This window comes from Mizuhopecten yessoensis, unplaced genomic scaffold (assembly GCF_002113885.1).
Source record: "Mizuhopecten yessoensis strain PY_sf001 unplaced genomic scaffold, ASM211388v2 scaffold715991, whole genome shotgun sequence".
Lineage (NCBI taxonomy): Eukaryota > Metazoa > Mollusca > Bivalvia > Pectinida > Pectinidae > Mizuhopecten > Mizuhopecten yessoensis.
In genome coordinates this window covers 18529-35460 of record NW_018479893.1, presented here as the reverse complement: position 1 = coordinate 35460, position 16932 = coordinate 18529, and the positions used below count along the sequence as shown (strand labels likewise).

Below are 16932 nucleotides of genomic sequence, written 5' to 3'. Positions count from 1 at the left end.
CCTGGTGGGGGTGGGTAAAAAAAAACTAGCAGTTATCATACAAATCCAGAATTAAGTAGTGATGCTGAAGAATTTGAAAAAGGAACATCTTAATGCCTGTAACTTGTTTTTTGGTATTGACCTTCTCACATGTATATCAAATGTCATTACAATGTTACCAAATGTCGTGGCATAGATCTTGCCCCTTTCTGTAGAAATAAACAAAGAAACATGTAAATATTGCCACCAGAGATTTATTGCCTCTCCAGCTTGTGGGGACCTCCCTATCTGCACACAGTACAGACTGCCTCCACCGAGGCACCATGAAGGGAACCCAATGTGATGAAAGTGATGATCAGAGTATATACAGTGTTGTTTTTTTTGATTATTTAAACAAAATAGTTATGGACTCTTGTAGATATTTTAACGAAAAATGGGTGGGATTAAAATGACGAAAATAATTTCCTTCATGGTGCCTCCTGGAAGAGTCTTCAAAAAACATATAAAGGGACTAATAATGACTGAAATGATAAATGATTATAAAATCTAGTTGACATACAACATACAATGAAATGAACTACACTCTAAGTTATGTCAATCTAGATGGTGACCATATACCCAATTTGTTAGCTTTGGCTATTGTATCAGTGTAACTTATATGTATACCCTGAGTAACTGTGCTTTCATTTCTCGCTATATGTACCTTACTGATCCTTCAGTCACATTTTTACACAAATCTCTCTCATTTTCCAAGACATCCTGTATGTAAACATGGATTAAACTAGTACATTTCTCACAATGAATGCATTGATGTTCATTTTCCTTAGGAAAAGTATGAGATTTTCTCTTCCATATGAATATGACATGATTATAATTAATAAATAATAAAAAGAAATTATCTCTCCTTTTCTCTGCTCCCTCTCTGTCTAAGCTAGCACGGTTATTGTCTCGATCAAACTTGCTCATGTTCTTTCATTGACTATACTACTCATTGTACACAACGATTGTCAAAGTTTGGAGTAACAAGGACAACTGAAGGTCAACAAAATCTTTATACAAAATAGATTTTTCCTCACATAAAAAAAAGAGTATTTTAAAATCATGAATAAAACATTAGTTAATGTTCAGATGTCATATCTTAATTTTTAACCGCATTTGTATGCATCCTGTGCATCAAATGATCAACAATATATAGAAAACATCTTATTTTTGTTAAACTCTTAATGGTCCTCATCAATATATTATATTCATCATAATCCTATACAAAGCGTAGTGAAGAGGCGCACTGTTGGGCATATAAGTATGGGAAATTCTTTGAATATATATCAAAATGGAGAAAAAAAAGACTACAACACCCCAATAACATAAATGAAATAAACAATTAACAAACTTAACATGATCATCTCAACAATGGAATGTTCTATGAGAGGAAAATATCAAGAATCATATATGATAGGGCATTCGCACAAATATGTAATTGCTGCACACGTTTTCAGCAAGTTATAATTACTGACCATTAAACAATATCTTACCATTGATAATAAATAAATATGTAGTTCTCTTTGTTTCATTGCCATTTACTGTTGTGTAGTTTTCTATGGTGCACGGAATCCCATTCAAGCAGTGCGCCTGTTCACTACGACAATATTTACAACGGAAGGTGTCATATTCCATATCTACATCTACTCATTGGATCTGCTGCCTCTCAGATAGTAGGACTGGTCCTGATGTAGACTCGCCCAGGTTAAAAGATCCTGCTTATTATAAATATTTACACACAGCTTTCAAAGAATTGAAATAATTTCAAAGAATATGGCATCTCTGTTACATACATTCTATATTACATATAAATGAAAGACAATTTTTTTTTAAACATTTTCATATATTTCTTGTATTTTTTATAAACATAAATATTTTTTTTAATATTTGGATTTTTTTTATAAGTTTCAGTTTTTGCTAAGGTTAGACTGAATACATACACTAGTTGTCTCTACAGACCATCGCTGGTGGCAATTTTATATATTTTTTTGTGTGTGTACAGTTGACTGATACAAGGGATTCCAACCCCCCTCAAGCCCTTGGAATAAAACAATGGAAATCAAAATAAAACTGACCTAAGAGAGCTAGGTGAAAATAAAAACAGACCACATTAAATAAACATTGAATATCACTAAATATCAGCACACTTCAATAATGCTATCAACAGAAATATATTAACTTTTACAAACAATCAACTAAATAAACTGTCTACATAACCTTTTTCTCTTTTTAACAACAATCTTGCCAAGACATTAACCATAGAAAATACCAATTTATTTCTAGGCATATTCTTCCAATAACCATTGATAATTATCACAGACTATCATATTAAAACAAATCTTATTCCTAGTCCATTGCACTGTTACTGGTAACTTTCTCACTAAATAATCAAATCAAACTCAAAAACAAAATTAAGTATTCTGATAAGTTCACAAGGGTATTACATAACATAATTTGTGTAAGGGCTTGAGGTGGGGGCTGATTTACCGGAGGCAATACTGTAACGTAAGTACCGTCAAAACAGACAGCATCCTTACATATCTATCAACAGGTGTGTCACAATCCTTCAGAGAATTATTCTAGTACTTCTAGCTCTCTTTGTGCATTAAAAATCTACCTTCAAGCATAATGTAAGGTCCACTTGGCAAGAATATTTTTCTTTTTAAGTTAAAATCTGTGATGGCTCTGTAGACAAACTAAAACAAAAATTGCAAAGTTGATAAAGCAATCTGCTTTCATATATATAATTAATCAAAGCAGTCTTCAAAAATAACTAATGCACAAATATTGAACATCAGATGCCGTGATATCTGTGGAGATCTTTCAGTTCAAAATAGCAAATGAGATAAATGAACCTTGCACATGCATTGAAAAATAGAGTTGACAGAGTGTTCCATTTTAGTTAGCGGCTACAGGTGTTGGCTTGAGCTGTCCACTTGTTCCTTCAGTATCTTGGTGCAGTTCTGAGCCACATGACGCTCGAATCAAGTTACCATCACAGCTGGTGTCCTCATTGTAGAGCCTCTTGATAGCATCCGAAATGTCATCTTCTACCTCCTCATCAGACTCGACCTGCTCAGCCTTCCGCTTCATAGTTGTGATGCGCCTAAGCGGATGGTGAGGCAGGAAGTGGTAACCAGTAGGGAGCAAGTGTTTCTCAACTAAGAATCGACTTATTACCTCCCGGCACCAGACAAGGGACTTGTTGTCAATCTGTATCAAAATGAAAGGGTGTAATGTTTTGAACACTAACGTTAGACTTAAAACAAACATGCGCAAGTAAATTTAGCTCAGAATGAACATAAATATGTTAAATGAAATTTCGCATAAACATTGAAAATGAAATTAATGCCTTACTGTCAAAATATATATACGGAGGGACTCTACTGAATGGTTCAAATTTTCAGTTCAAACACAAACTATAATGATTGCCTTTGACATATGCCAACCTTATCTTTTTTAATAATTAATGATATAATTACCCCTGCCATCTGTTGTATCATGAGCATGATAGAGAGCCAGTTCTGACTAATCTGTTCCAGCTCCAGACTGATCATGGCAAGACAGATCACTGATGGCTTGAAGGTCTGCAGGTGGTGGTTGCTGAGGCAGAAGAAGAGTTTCCGTGTGAGGACACCAAGATGTTGGGAGGGTGTCATGTTTCTCAGACCATCCAACAGTTGGGGGTGGTAACACATCAGCATAGCATGGAGCTGTTGGGAAGGACACATTTATTAACAAAAAGGAACAAATGATTACTAGAAACTGCTATACATGTTTCATTATGTTTTGTTTTTTAAAAGATTTTGCATCCTAACAACAGCAAAATTCACCATTAAAAATCAAGAAACAAAGGATTGACAGAAACTCTTAAACTGCAAAGTAATTGTTTTAAAGACAACTGAGCTGACATCCTGGTGAACATATGTGCTTTTGGAAACTATGTTTTCTTTCCTTTTCTTCTAATAATGCAAAAACTAATGGTACGCCAGTATTATTTTTCTTCCTTACTGCACGATTTAAATATTTATAAACCATTTGAAATGCATCTTAATCAAGATGCCATCTAATATATTTACATATTATTGTTTTAGAGACAAATAGATATGACAGCATTATGCCCTTATTCTTCATTAAGTCATACTATAAATCGCCTTTTCCCATAAAAACATCAGTACCAACTGTGAAAAGGTGGTGGATTAAATACCACTACTTCTATAACTTGATTGTCAGCACACACAACTTACAATGTGAAGGAAGTCAGTTGCTGTTACGTATTTGATGTTCCAGTTAAGTTTGTTGAGAATCACTGCCTCCATCCTGAGAATTTCTGCTACAGAACAGGTAACTTGACTTATTTTCACAAGGTCCACGGTGCAGGGTATTACCTAAAAACAAAATCAGATTACAATATATAATAACAGCATAATAAACGGAAATGAAAAAGTTTTTTTTATGTTAGAATCTATTCCCTTAACATATATCCACTTACATTAAGGTCATTGTGAAATCATCGACAATCAAACCATAGCAACTCTTTATTCAGTCGTATAATTAGTTGACTACATTATTTTTAAATGGATTTTGATTTTGTATATCAACCCACAAAAATACAGACCAAAGTCCCCAGGAGCAGGACTGGACCCATGATCTGGTCCTAGTAGCATGAAGGTGTTTATCTGCAATCTTTTATTTTAGCTTGCCTTACCCAAAAGGCAATTCGTTTAATTTGTTTGATCTTAGTGCTATGTAACTTACCTCATCTTCCTCCAGGGTCTTTGCTGCGATGAAATAGCAGCTGATTGAGACACAATGGAGATACTTGGGGCGAACCTGTTAATGGAATATATGCTCAAAATTATAGCTCATTTTAAAACACAATGTTCTTTGACACTGTTTTTTGTATAACAAAGGATTTGTCATAGTCTGATTTACTTTTCTTTCGAATCGAGAAATAAGTTGGCATGGTCAACTCATCAAAAAGCTTACATGAATGTCACAGCCAAGTGGCATTGAAGAGTGCATAAGAATGTGATTAGATGACAAATTGTACTGTTGTCAATTAAATGAGCTTAAATGAATCTGTTATTTAATTTTAGCAGGGGGGGTTTATGGCATTCTTTGGGTGAGGGTAGGGATGGAATGTATTAGTTAAACCTTTATACAGTGACAACCTCCGGCCAAGTCGTAAACAAAAATATTCACCATGAACAGGCAGTCACTTTAAACAGGTGAGATCCAGTTGTTATATTATGAAGTCAGGTTATTCATTAGCAAATATATTCATTTTTGCACAACACAGCTGAATGTTGAAAAAATATATTTCATTCCTTAATTGTTTTCTTAACTGTGTAATTCTGAATCATGATGTGGTGTGGAAAATATGAAAAAAAACATACTACTCAAGAAAATTGATCATACCAGTGTTTAGGATACAGAATTAATCATTCTTGACCTACCTTAAAAATGTGTATTACCTACTCATTTCATAATCATAAGAATGCAACTCCATTATTGATAGATATGTTTTTTCATTGATTTGGTATATTTTTTGGAATAGAAATCCCCATTCTGCATTGAGAATGGAGTTTTTACAAAGTCTCTTCGATACTGTAGAATCATTTATGTAAGTGGGGTTAAAATTTCGTGGTTTTCATAAACTAGCCTGTTTCAAAGACATTATATTTTGATGATTTCTGATTCCCCCTATCTATATCATACTAAATTGATGTTTTTGTGGGTTTTTGTTATCCACGAAATTAATGAAATTTAATGTCCAACAATTGTTTTTGCTATTACAGTAAATAAATCTCTAAAATATGTGCATGTAATATACATTTCTTTTCTGTTTTCTGCCATTTGAACTTGAATTAACTCTGTAAATATATACATCTGTATCTTATTTTAAAAAAGAAGGATACATGTAAACATATTTATAAATTAAACAATAAAATAAGATTTCACCTTAACATGCTGCAGGAACTTGTCCAAGAGGTATATACTGAGACAAACAGTTTCTGGAGAGAAATGGAAGTGACTGTTCTGGTAAATTATCCATGAAACGATCTCATCTCTGTGCTGTCCTAGTACCTCCTACAAAACAAAAGCACTTCTCTAGAATAAACAACTAAATATTCAATTAAATATGCCCATATTTTTATCCATGGTATTTAGAAATCAAATTTTATTTGGGTTAATACTGGGGTTTTTTCATCATTTTGAAATTATTTTATATCAAACATCTATTTGGGAGTCTTTTATTCATAAGACAACAATATTTTTCTATCAATAAACCCATTTTGGGATTATTTTTTCTAATCCTATTTGAGAAGAAAAAGTGCCAAGTGCACAGAATGGGATTGTTTTCTCACTCCTTCTATAGACAGGAAATGTCAGCACTGACAGACATAATGTTACAAGTCACTGTCCTACATCAACACCGTACTGTGACCTGGATTAGACTGACAGCAGGAACTACTTTTCTTCAGCCTGTGTGTAGTGTTTATACAAGAATGGTAATGACCCAGATTTGTATGAGGTCACTGAACAGATTGTACTGATAACAATGGATAATCCTGAAAACTTTTAAGCACATAAGTGCATTAAAACTATTAAATACCTGTACTGACTTATGATTTTCTCGTGCTAATAAATCAAGTTTATATTGTTTTGAAAAGTAATGAGGAATGTCTTATCCTTCCAATTGGGAAACACCTTAATAATATTTAAATTACACATGGCTAAATGCCAGAATTCTAAAATGGTATTTACATGCAAGTCTGTGTAGGTGTATATATACAACTGTGCATTGGTTTTGATGTGCTGTAAATACCAGGTAGTGTAACCACTGAGAACACACCATGACAACAAAAACAAAGCGAATGTAAAAAACACAACATAAATATTAATGCACCTAGAGCAATTAAACAACACAATCATTATGCATATCATATACACGCAAGTTACAAGTCTTTTTATATAAATGTTTGTTTGGGAACTTAATATCTGGCATTATTTTATTTACCTAAAGAATAAACATTATCTGGAGGAAATTAGTTTTTTAATGAAAAAAAGTAACTCAACCTGATCACCTTCACCAACAAGCAAAAATGAGCAAGAAATTACCTGTTGTTCATTGCCTTGTGTTTTGTATGACACAGATTTCCATTGTGTCTGCTCTTTGTAAAGGGACTCCCCGAGCATCTGTAGCAAGTGCTTAGCACTGATACCACTGTGCAGCTTCATTCTGACCCCCAACTGTGCACCAAGCAACCTGAAATGTATAATAATTGATTTACCATGTGCATCAACATGGTAATTATATCATTTTGTTTAAGGTATAGTGTCCTTACTTAATTTGGCGTCTGATACAAGCTACTAAAATCAGCTTCTTGAAGGCTTGGTTATGGAGAACTTCTCCTTAACATTAGGTACTGTGTCAAACTTTTAAACAAGAGGTCCTTATATTCCAGGCGTTTAAAAATCAAGTCATAAATTGGATGCAGGTCCAGTGTAATGAGTCAAACAAAATTTCTGAAATTAACATAAATATCTTAAAATTTGTTTTAAAACAATATGATACAAAGACTCAGATATCGGATTGAAAAATCAACAGACTTTCAATATTAATTTTAAAACCAGGATGTTGTATTGAAGTTTAAACCAATTTTATGTAATAAAAATTCACTTTTGAAATGGCTTTAACTCTGTACGAAAACTCACCTTGTCCTATCAGTTCTGACGAAATAGCGAAAATCATTATGAACCCATTTCTCAATTCAAATACACTGTCAAACTAGTTTAATCGTATAGCTCTCTGTATTGTAGTAGTTTACTTTTGTCCATGGCAATGTCGTGACGAAATCAAATAATCGAATGATGTAATTGTTGCATTGGGAGCTAAAATAAGCTTCACTGGGAATCCTCTAGACAATTCTAGAAGGGAGATTCCCCAATGACCTTGTCTTATGCAGAAACTAATAACACGAATCCAACAAGATATCCTCATGAAACATATTTAATATAATAGTTTATACATTACATTGGTTAATGTGCTATAATTTCTCGACGTGTAAAATGTATTTGTCGCGATACCTGTTTCAAAAACTTGAGTATATCTGACAGAACAGAAACAAAATGGCCACCAGCTGATGTAAATTCACAGTAACTTCAAAACCCTATCGATAGGCAGCTATCAGGGACAACGCTTACCTGGATAAAACTGAAGGAAGAGAGTTGAACCAATGCCTTCCCCTGGTCCATTCACGTGGATCTGCTTACATCTAGATGTTCAAACCTCCATTTTTCTGTCTAGGCGAAACTACCACAACGAAAAATAGGAAGAATTCCTGTTGATATGACAAAGATATAAATAGAAACACCGCACGCATAATTTATGAGTAATTATTTTTCGTATCAATACGCTGTTCCTATGACTACTACATTTTTCTGTAATATAGAAGCTATTGCTTTATAAAACATACAATTTCTAATACCACAACTTCATATTTTTCAAAACCGTCCACATTTGGACAAAATATTTGGATAGCATCACTTGCACTATTTCTTATAAGGCAGGGACATTGTCGGTAGGTGAAACGGTCGGAAGCTGAACTGTCAAAATTTAGCAGGTGCCCGTTCTTGGAGGAAATGGTTTATTTCGCCATAGAGAATGGCGATTTCAACTATTTCTAGTTAATGTATGTCAATGATATAAGTTTAAGTGTGAGATTTTGTTAAAGACGTTGAAAGGGATATATTGGAATGCATGTTATTGTTTACAAGCTTTCTTCTAAATTTAGGCATATGTTAATTAGCCGACCAGCCAATCAAAATCAACGTTGTATCCTTTCATGTTTAGTAGCCAATCAAAGTACGTGTAAGATCTGACAACCGCTAATGCGCCAACATTCAAACGCTTTTCGAGCAGACGTTTGACAGCTGATTACTTTGTGACAAGTTGGTGTTCTGCACATTTGGCGCAGACGATTCTTCCAAGATCCAAGAATGCAAGAAAATTAGAAGGACAACAGATTATCCTCTGACTGTTTAACAGGAGGAGGGTTTACTTCAGTGAAAATGGTACAGGAAATTTGTGCACTGCCCATTTATGGACAAAAACTGGAAAATGTCGCATCCGAACAGAACGTTCGAACAATGGCAATCGTTGACACAGACATTTACCCTCGAAAATCTGCAGACAATCAGGTATGTTTTCAAAACAATCTGAAACGTGTTGTCTTCAAATGTTCAGTATCTCTATTAAACAGTATGTAATAGGCTATAGGCTACTGTACCGTTATGGATCTAAAACAAATTCCGTCGAATTCAGACCTGGTCACGGACCCTAATGAATGCGCGTACATCACGGACGCAGGCAACTACCATTGTTTTGTCTCTTATCAGGTTGGGCTCATATCGGCAATAATCATGCATTTTGGTAATAGTCACCCATTTGAGTATCAATTTTATTACTGAAAATAATGGGGAATAAAGTGTAATGAAAACACTAAATCCAATAAATAACACAATGAGGTACATTTGTGCACAAAAAATATCAATTCTGATGTTTTACTTTTTGTGAAAAGGAAAAACCATATCACTGACTTTGTTATCCATTGACTTCAGTGTGTAGTCAATGGGACCATCCAGTGCAAATGTGACACTTGACAGTATAAAAAAGCATGATTTTTTTCTGCGTGCTATTAATAGCTATCCTACTCTATAACACACTATAAGCAATGGAGGTAATACAATTTGTCATTTTAACAAAAATATTACACAACTGAATTAACAGATTTTTGTGCACAATTGTACCTCATTGTTTTTTTAATGGATTATGTTGAAAGAATGACACCCTTTTTTGTCCATAATGTGTAAAAGACATTTAAGTAATACAATTGTCACTCAAATGGGTTCAGTTCTGTTACCCAAATGTAGGTTTATTAGCATATGCATCGTTGTGCCCAACCTGTCTATATATCCATATTAAAAATATCAATTCAATTTAAAAATAATGCTGTTATATTATGGAATGCAGTGGTTTGCTTTATTTTACAGTGTTCTAAGACTCGGACTGTGTATGATGTGGTAGTGTTGAAACAAATGCTGCAGCGAATGGACAAGGAACAACAACTCAATGACTGGGTATGATATACTCAGTACATGTCAAATTTAAGATTACATTTTTCAAAAAGGGTACATATGAGAGATAATTCAATCTTGGTCCCAGGGGTGTGACATCACAGACATGACTTACTAATTTTCAACTAAGTAATTTTTCTTGTTTTCAGCTGTTTTTCAAAGTATACAGGGCTCACCTTGGACCTAAAAAATTAGTAGCCAAAAAAAGTAGCCATGTTTGAATTTCAGTAGCCATTTTTTTTAAACAATGGCCATACTTTCTCGGCCTCCAACCGAGATAGGCCCTCCATTAAAATCATTAATTATTTAATATTTTTTGAAGTGCACTACTATTCAATATGATGTTAAATTAAGGAGTACTCTGTTAAATTTAAAAAAAATGTTATACATCATGTTTATAATTTAATCCATAATGTGATATTTTTTTAATCCTTTCAGATTACATGGCTGTAATTTTAAGAAAATATAACTTAAATTAAAATGCTGAAAATTTCCACAAGAACTTTTTTTATTTGTTTTTTCAAAAGAGAAAAATCAGCCTATACTATAAACATCAAATAACATGACAGGGGAAACATAACTGCATGGGAAATTTATGTGTCAAAGATGTCTCTGACATGGTGTCCATTAATTAAAGCTCCATTTATAGCAAATTATGGCTTATATAAAACAAAAAAATGATTGATTGATGTCATCAAGTAGACTGTATTGAATTTGCTCCAATTTATACCTTCAACTACATTGTGTCTTATTTTCTATACAGATTCTTTAAAATACCAACTGACAAGACTTGTTCTGATATTTTCATATTCATTCTACATTGTCGGGGGTATCTGGACATGTGCTTTAAGCCATACAAATGTATTGAGAGTCATTAAGACATCTGTTGGGAAAGCCTTCTTGTGTCAGTAGATAAGCAGAACTTGACTGCACATTGCAATAGATCTGTTGGTTGGTGTGTCAGTATAGGTTATAGGTTCAATGCCTTATTTTTTGGATGGTATACTTATTGAAGGGGGAAACAAGAAGAACAATTTGTTTGGCTATCACCCTATCTTACCATTCAAATATCTTTATCACATTGTGGAACATGTCTGTTATCTTGTTTCTAACCCATATATACACTATCAGCTGGGTTTTTTCCATGAAATTATATTTTATTTATTGTAGTGTGTCCACTTGAACAAGACAATGCACACATCTCAGAGAGACAGTGCTGTTTCAACCATTCGATGCTTGACCATGTTTTATGGCTTCAGTTGTGAAACATTTGCTGCAGCAGTGAATTTCTTGGACCGCTTTCTCTTCAAAATGAAGGTACATATTGTATTTATACCAAATCAAGGCCGATCGATTACCCAAAAAAGGTCAGATCCATTTTCTTCAATTAGCATACATTGGGGCATTACTTTTTATACGCACGTCAAATTTGACAGGAGTATTATGGTATGGCGCCGGCCGGCATAAACTCTTTGTTTGTCCGGCAATCTCCTCCTTCATTTTTCGACTGATCTCTTTGAAACTTGGTATACATTATAATCATGATATGAAGTTGTGTCTCCCTTAAAAGAAATTTAATTCAACAAACAATTTTTCCAAAAGTTATTGCCCTTTGTTCATTTCAGTATTTAAATTTTTGACCGGAGATTTTCTCCTTTATTTTTTTATAGCATGTCAGCTAACCTCTTTTAGAATGATGCAGATCTTATTTCAAAAGTATATAACACTATATGGCATTCGACGGGCGTATATTGTTCCGCCCTGTGGTACTCTTGTTACAAAAGGGTAACCAACAGTAATGATGAAATTATATATGTATAAACAGGTCTATCGTGTTATGTTTGACTTCTCATTTTTGTGTTACAAAATACATTTGTCGTGTAATGAAATATCTGTATACACTAAGTTTGAACATAAAGTATTGAATAGTGATACTTCTCATTTCAGGTACAACCCAAATACATTTCAGTTGTGGCTGCAGCTTGTTTCTACATTTCTGCAAAGTTTAACGAAGAAGCAGAGGTAAAATATTTCATGTGCAAATATATGCGACAAGATATGACCTGAAAGTGTAAAATGAAAGCAAGCTAGCATTACATTAACTTAAAAGTTTTGAGGCCCGCTAGGCCAGAAGAATTTCAATGACTTGCCATTTACATGATCTCACATTATGTGAGGCGAGAGAACTCTTGAGAAACCTTCAAAATGGCATTAATCCCATTTCATTTATATATCAATGAACAAGAATTCAAATTCCACAAGCAATGTACGTAGATATGGGTGAATTTATTTTTAACATTAAATATTAAAAAGGGAAATAATTTAGTCCATTGGTTTGATCTGCTCGATTTTTAAATTTTTATATGAGAATATATTATCATCTTGAAGGAAATTCCAAGTGCATCAGAAATATCCTATCTACACGGTCAAACATGGAAACCTTCAGATCTGAAGAGGATGGAAATGGTGATCCTTGAAAAGCTGAAATGGGAAATATGGCCTGTGACATGTCCGTCCCTACTGAAAACTCTCTGTGATATCATCTCCTCCCTACCAAATAGACACCAGTCTCCAATACTTGATTCCTTGCTGACCAATTTCGAAGTTTGCATAAACTACAGCTCTTGTGCAATTTTTAAGGTATTAATACCTCCTGCCTGTACAAAAAGGCTGAGGTCTTCATTTGATCAAATGTTCATGCATGCTTAAAATTTGTCTTCATTGTACAGTAAAAGGAAAAAATTACCAGATTAAACATTTTACCAGAATGAATTTTTTCACTGATGGCTGACCGTCTGAAAATATTGGCAAAGACTGTTTCTACTTCAATTGTTATAATCTAACAGCACAGTTTAGTACAAGGATACTGGAATAAGGTTTTCTGTAAATATTCTACGAACGCCATTAACAAACCTTTGTATATATGTGAGAACCATATTGTTTTTACAAAAAAAGGCCTTGTACTTGAATTATAATTGAGACCATAAATAATTTCCTGTTAGAATAAACTTTGTCTTCAACTTTGTTAGACTGCTGAATACTGTCCTGTACAAACATGAACTTCTCCATCCATTTTGCCTTTCAGCTTATGAATAGGATTGATTTATCGTGTGGTAAACAGTCTGACCTGTTGTATTTTATGAGAAAGTTCAATAATGAGTATTTCCTTTATCACATTTACAGAGTACCACCTTAGCATTGGCTTTGATTCAACACTCAGTGACTGAAATGAATATTCAAACATTTGAGATGAATCAGTGCTTACTTTGGCTTCATGCAGTCTGTCAGGTAAAAAACATTTTCCAGCAAATTATCCACTTATTAACCATTGGTGAAAACTAAACTATATTATGAAATTGACCTTCATGGAATGTGTAGATCCATGATAAATAATATTATACAGTACTTATTAATCTAAATCAAAATTTTACAACGAGACAGATATTTGTTGCAGATCTTGGTTAACAGCAAAAATATAAATGTTGCAAATCAACCCAGAACACATTTTTCATATATGTTGAAATTTCATTCATAGGTGCAGGACTCAGAATTTTACGAATGCTTCTGTACTGTGAGTGGAATTCTAGATCTGTATAGGAGCCAGCCAGGAAGGCATCCAAGCTGCTTGAAAGTTCCTAAACCTCAAATTAGAATGTCTCTAATATCCAGACCCAGCTATTATGGATGCACAGACTTGCCCACAATAGAGGAATCAGATTCTGACATGGATGGGAGGTAAACAAATGTAGTCACTGTCAATGATTCATCAGCTTTTAGTATACAGAAATACTGTGATGTCACAAACAGTACATTACAAACCTTTTTATTAATTTCTTGTAAGATTTTTTTTTTTTTGTAAGGAAAAGCATTCAGACTGTTACGCTAAATGGAATTCAATGTATATAATATACCATTCGACAATTGACAAAAAAACCACTACTATTCCCTCTCCCAGTTCAGTCTTCAACTGGTCATAGGCTAGAAACTTAAATGAAATAAGCAACAAATGCTTGCTGTCTAAACATTGTAACAAATCAGTTTTCTATCTATGCCCAAAAAAACTTTGGCAGATATGACTATTAAAACTGCAAATTAGCATTTTAAGTGTGTTCATAATATACATGATTAACAGCATGCTGGCTAGTGTTAGCACTGCAAACATTTGTTCCTTGAAATTATGTTAAATGCCTTATGATGAATATGAAGACCAGATGTGAATTGTGTTTTAAAATTATTTCATTGTCTTTTTCTAGTAATGACGAGGAGGATGTTTTTGAAGTTCCAAAGATTACTGATCACACTGATGGCAAACTGAAGAGTTGGAGTTGTTGTGTGTTGCCTGAAAGGTGTGTAATGTGTGAAATTCACTGAAATATTTATATTATCATGTAAAAATGTTATGACAGAGTGGTCCTAGAAATCCACATGGGAAAAAATCTACTTGTGTTAATAGTTGAGTCAATTGTGTGTAAATGGTGAGAGAGGAGTGAGAATGATACATTATTTATTTCAACATATCACATTTATGTATTTTTTATAACTGTAAGAACAACTCTCAGTGGTCTAGCGTTCTAGTCCAAGCGCAAATAAAACTTCCAAGAGTTGTCTGCCTTGCCAATGAGCACCACAGATTGATGAGAGTGGTTATGATGGGGCAATAGCAATTGATTTCAGATCAACATTTGTGCAATTAATAGAATATAGCTTTATTATTATTATTATGTTGAAAAGGATTTTAGTGGACAGTAGGTTCAGTAGTTAAAATGGCAAACATAATCTCATCCAATTGATGCAAAAGGATAGACGTGACTTAAAGAATTGATGCAAAATGATGGGTGAACAATTTCCTGCATCTATAAACCAAACCTGATAATATCTTCTGAACTCAAAGGGTTTTATTTAATGAGACAGCATAATTAAATTTCATCCACACTCAAAACAACCTTATGAAAGTTTATGCAATTTTCAGAGACGGGTATTTTAAATGAAATTGACATGTCTTTTTTGTTCCTCCAGTTCCCTACAAGTTTAAAAGATTTAACATATTTTGTCATTTGGCCTTTTTTTGCCGTACAAAGAAAACCGTTTGGTTGTCCTTTAACTAGTCTTACAATACCTGTTACATGATCAGATTAGTTTTTGATGTTTTATGTATTTGGGAATTTTATCTATCACCTTTGTTTAGTATATTTCAATTTATAAGTAACAGCTATCTTCTACTACATTTTAAGCATTCTTTTAAGATTACCACTGTGATTTGGGTTGTAAAATCAACCTGTGTGTTTTTATCAAGTGTTTAGACTAATATAATGAATTCTGATTAAAATGCATGTTAAACAAGGTTTTATTATGTCTTATTTAAGGTTAACTCTTTGCTATTTAAGTTGTTCAATTTGTAGTTTTTTAAAAACATGTTCAGCACAATTTTATGCTTAACTAGTTATTGTTTGCTGATCAGTTAATTATTGAAGTGCTTCACTGCTTGTTTAGCCTATTTGTTCTGTTGAGAAAAGCCCATAAAGCAGTCATTTTGAAAGAAATAACATTTATTTAGTTATACTTTGATCTAAATTTTATGTATATGTGCAACAAAATTTTGAGCCTATTTTTGTTTGATAATTGGAAATGTGAGAATATCATATTCACAAAATTCTGGATAAATTTCAACCCAAGCAGAATAGTTTAGGTTACCATCGGATGGTGTAGCCTCCAGTTTTCTTATTTACATTTTCACTGTTCAAGGAATGTTAATATAATTGAAATAATTGAGCAGTAAGGTACAATGGAATTGAAACTGTTTAACTGGTAAAATGTATAATAAGAATTCAGATTTATTTTACTTGCATGGAACTTTTAAAAAACAGTTATCTTTTTATTCTTTAGATATGGTATTAGTTGATTGACATCTGATAAATAAGTCTTGTAGTGTCTATTTATTGTCCAGGAAAAAATGTTTATTGTTTATTTATTGATATTTATTGAAAACGATTCATGGATTAGGCCAATGGACTACTACCTTATAACTGTACCATATATAGACAATGGGCTTTTCAACTTCCAGCATGAACATTTTTATATGAAGTGACCAGTATTGCATCTTGTATATAGATTCATTATAAATCTCATTTCATTCACATATTTATATTTTTATAAAAAAAAAATGAATAAAAATACTATTTATTGATATGTTTCGTTTTACACTTTGTCTATCTAAAGCATAGGCGTAGCAGCCATAACGCAGAATCAAGTACAGTAAAAATGTTGATGTATATTAGTACGCCAAACCACCTAAAATACATTAATTATGTAAACCAGATAAGATTTTTGTTATCTTTTTTAGAAAAACGTATGCTAAGTTATTTAGTTAGCTAATAAACAAGAGTTATCTCGCTTTGGACAATACATCTGCGACACGTAACGAATCGACATGGTCGAAATTTAGTATAAACAAACATGGAGAAAACAAGGAAAATTGACTCCTTCTTTAAACCAAAAACCAAAGACGATGCACCTGCTGAGAGTCCCGACGTTACCCCTGGCGATTCCGTGGCACGTGCCGACATATCGACAGTTGTACCTGTCCCACTACTGGCTCCACACTACCCTGACTTGGGAACTAAATTATTTTTACATATAGCGTGGTTGGTGTTGTTCTGACGCCTTTTCCCCTATATGTTAAAAATTACTAGCTGCCCATATGGTTATTATGGTTAATTCCACGACGACTCTATTGATTTAATTGCCCGCTGATATCAAGAGGAAACATACGCA

At 33.3% G+C, this 16932-nt stretch overlaps 2 protein-coding genes across 2 annotated transcripts; one reads left to right on the top strand and one right to left on the bottom strand.

The window, feature by feature from the left end:
- Positions 1-215: 215 nt before the first annotated feature.
- Positions 216-8404, bottom strand: LOC110441488 (cyclin-I-like). The gene is made up of 7 exons (XM_021484648.1): positions 8230-8404; positions 7144-7291; positions 5983-6111; positions 4777-4851; positions 4266-4406; positions 3501-3731; positions 216-3231 (listed from the first exon to the last, which is right to left on the bottom strand). The coding sequence occupies exons 2-7, from the start codon at positions 7261-7263 to the stop codon at positions 2917-2919; spliced, it is 1011 nt and encodes a 336-aa protein (XP_021340323.1). The 5' UTR covers positions 7264-7291; positions 8230-8404; the 3' UTR covers positions 216-2916.
- Positions 8405-8591: 187 nt separating this feature from the next.
- On the top strand, positions 8592-16475 carry LOC110441487 (cyclin-G1-like). Its single transcript, XM_021484647.1, has 8 exons — positions 8592-9225; positions 10078-10164; positions 11332-11478; positions 12109-12183; positions 12550-12801; positions 13345-13449; positions 13697-13896; positions 14415-16475. Exons 1-8 carry the CDS (start codon positions 9097-9099, stop codon positions 14530-14532), a joined length of 1113 nt encoding a protein of 370 aa, XP_021340322.1. The 5' UTR covers positions 8592-9096; the 3' UTR covers positions 14533-16475.
- The last annotated feature ends 457 nt before the right edge of the window (positions 16476-16932 follow it).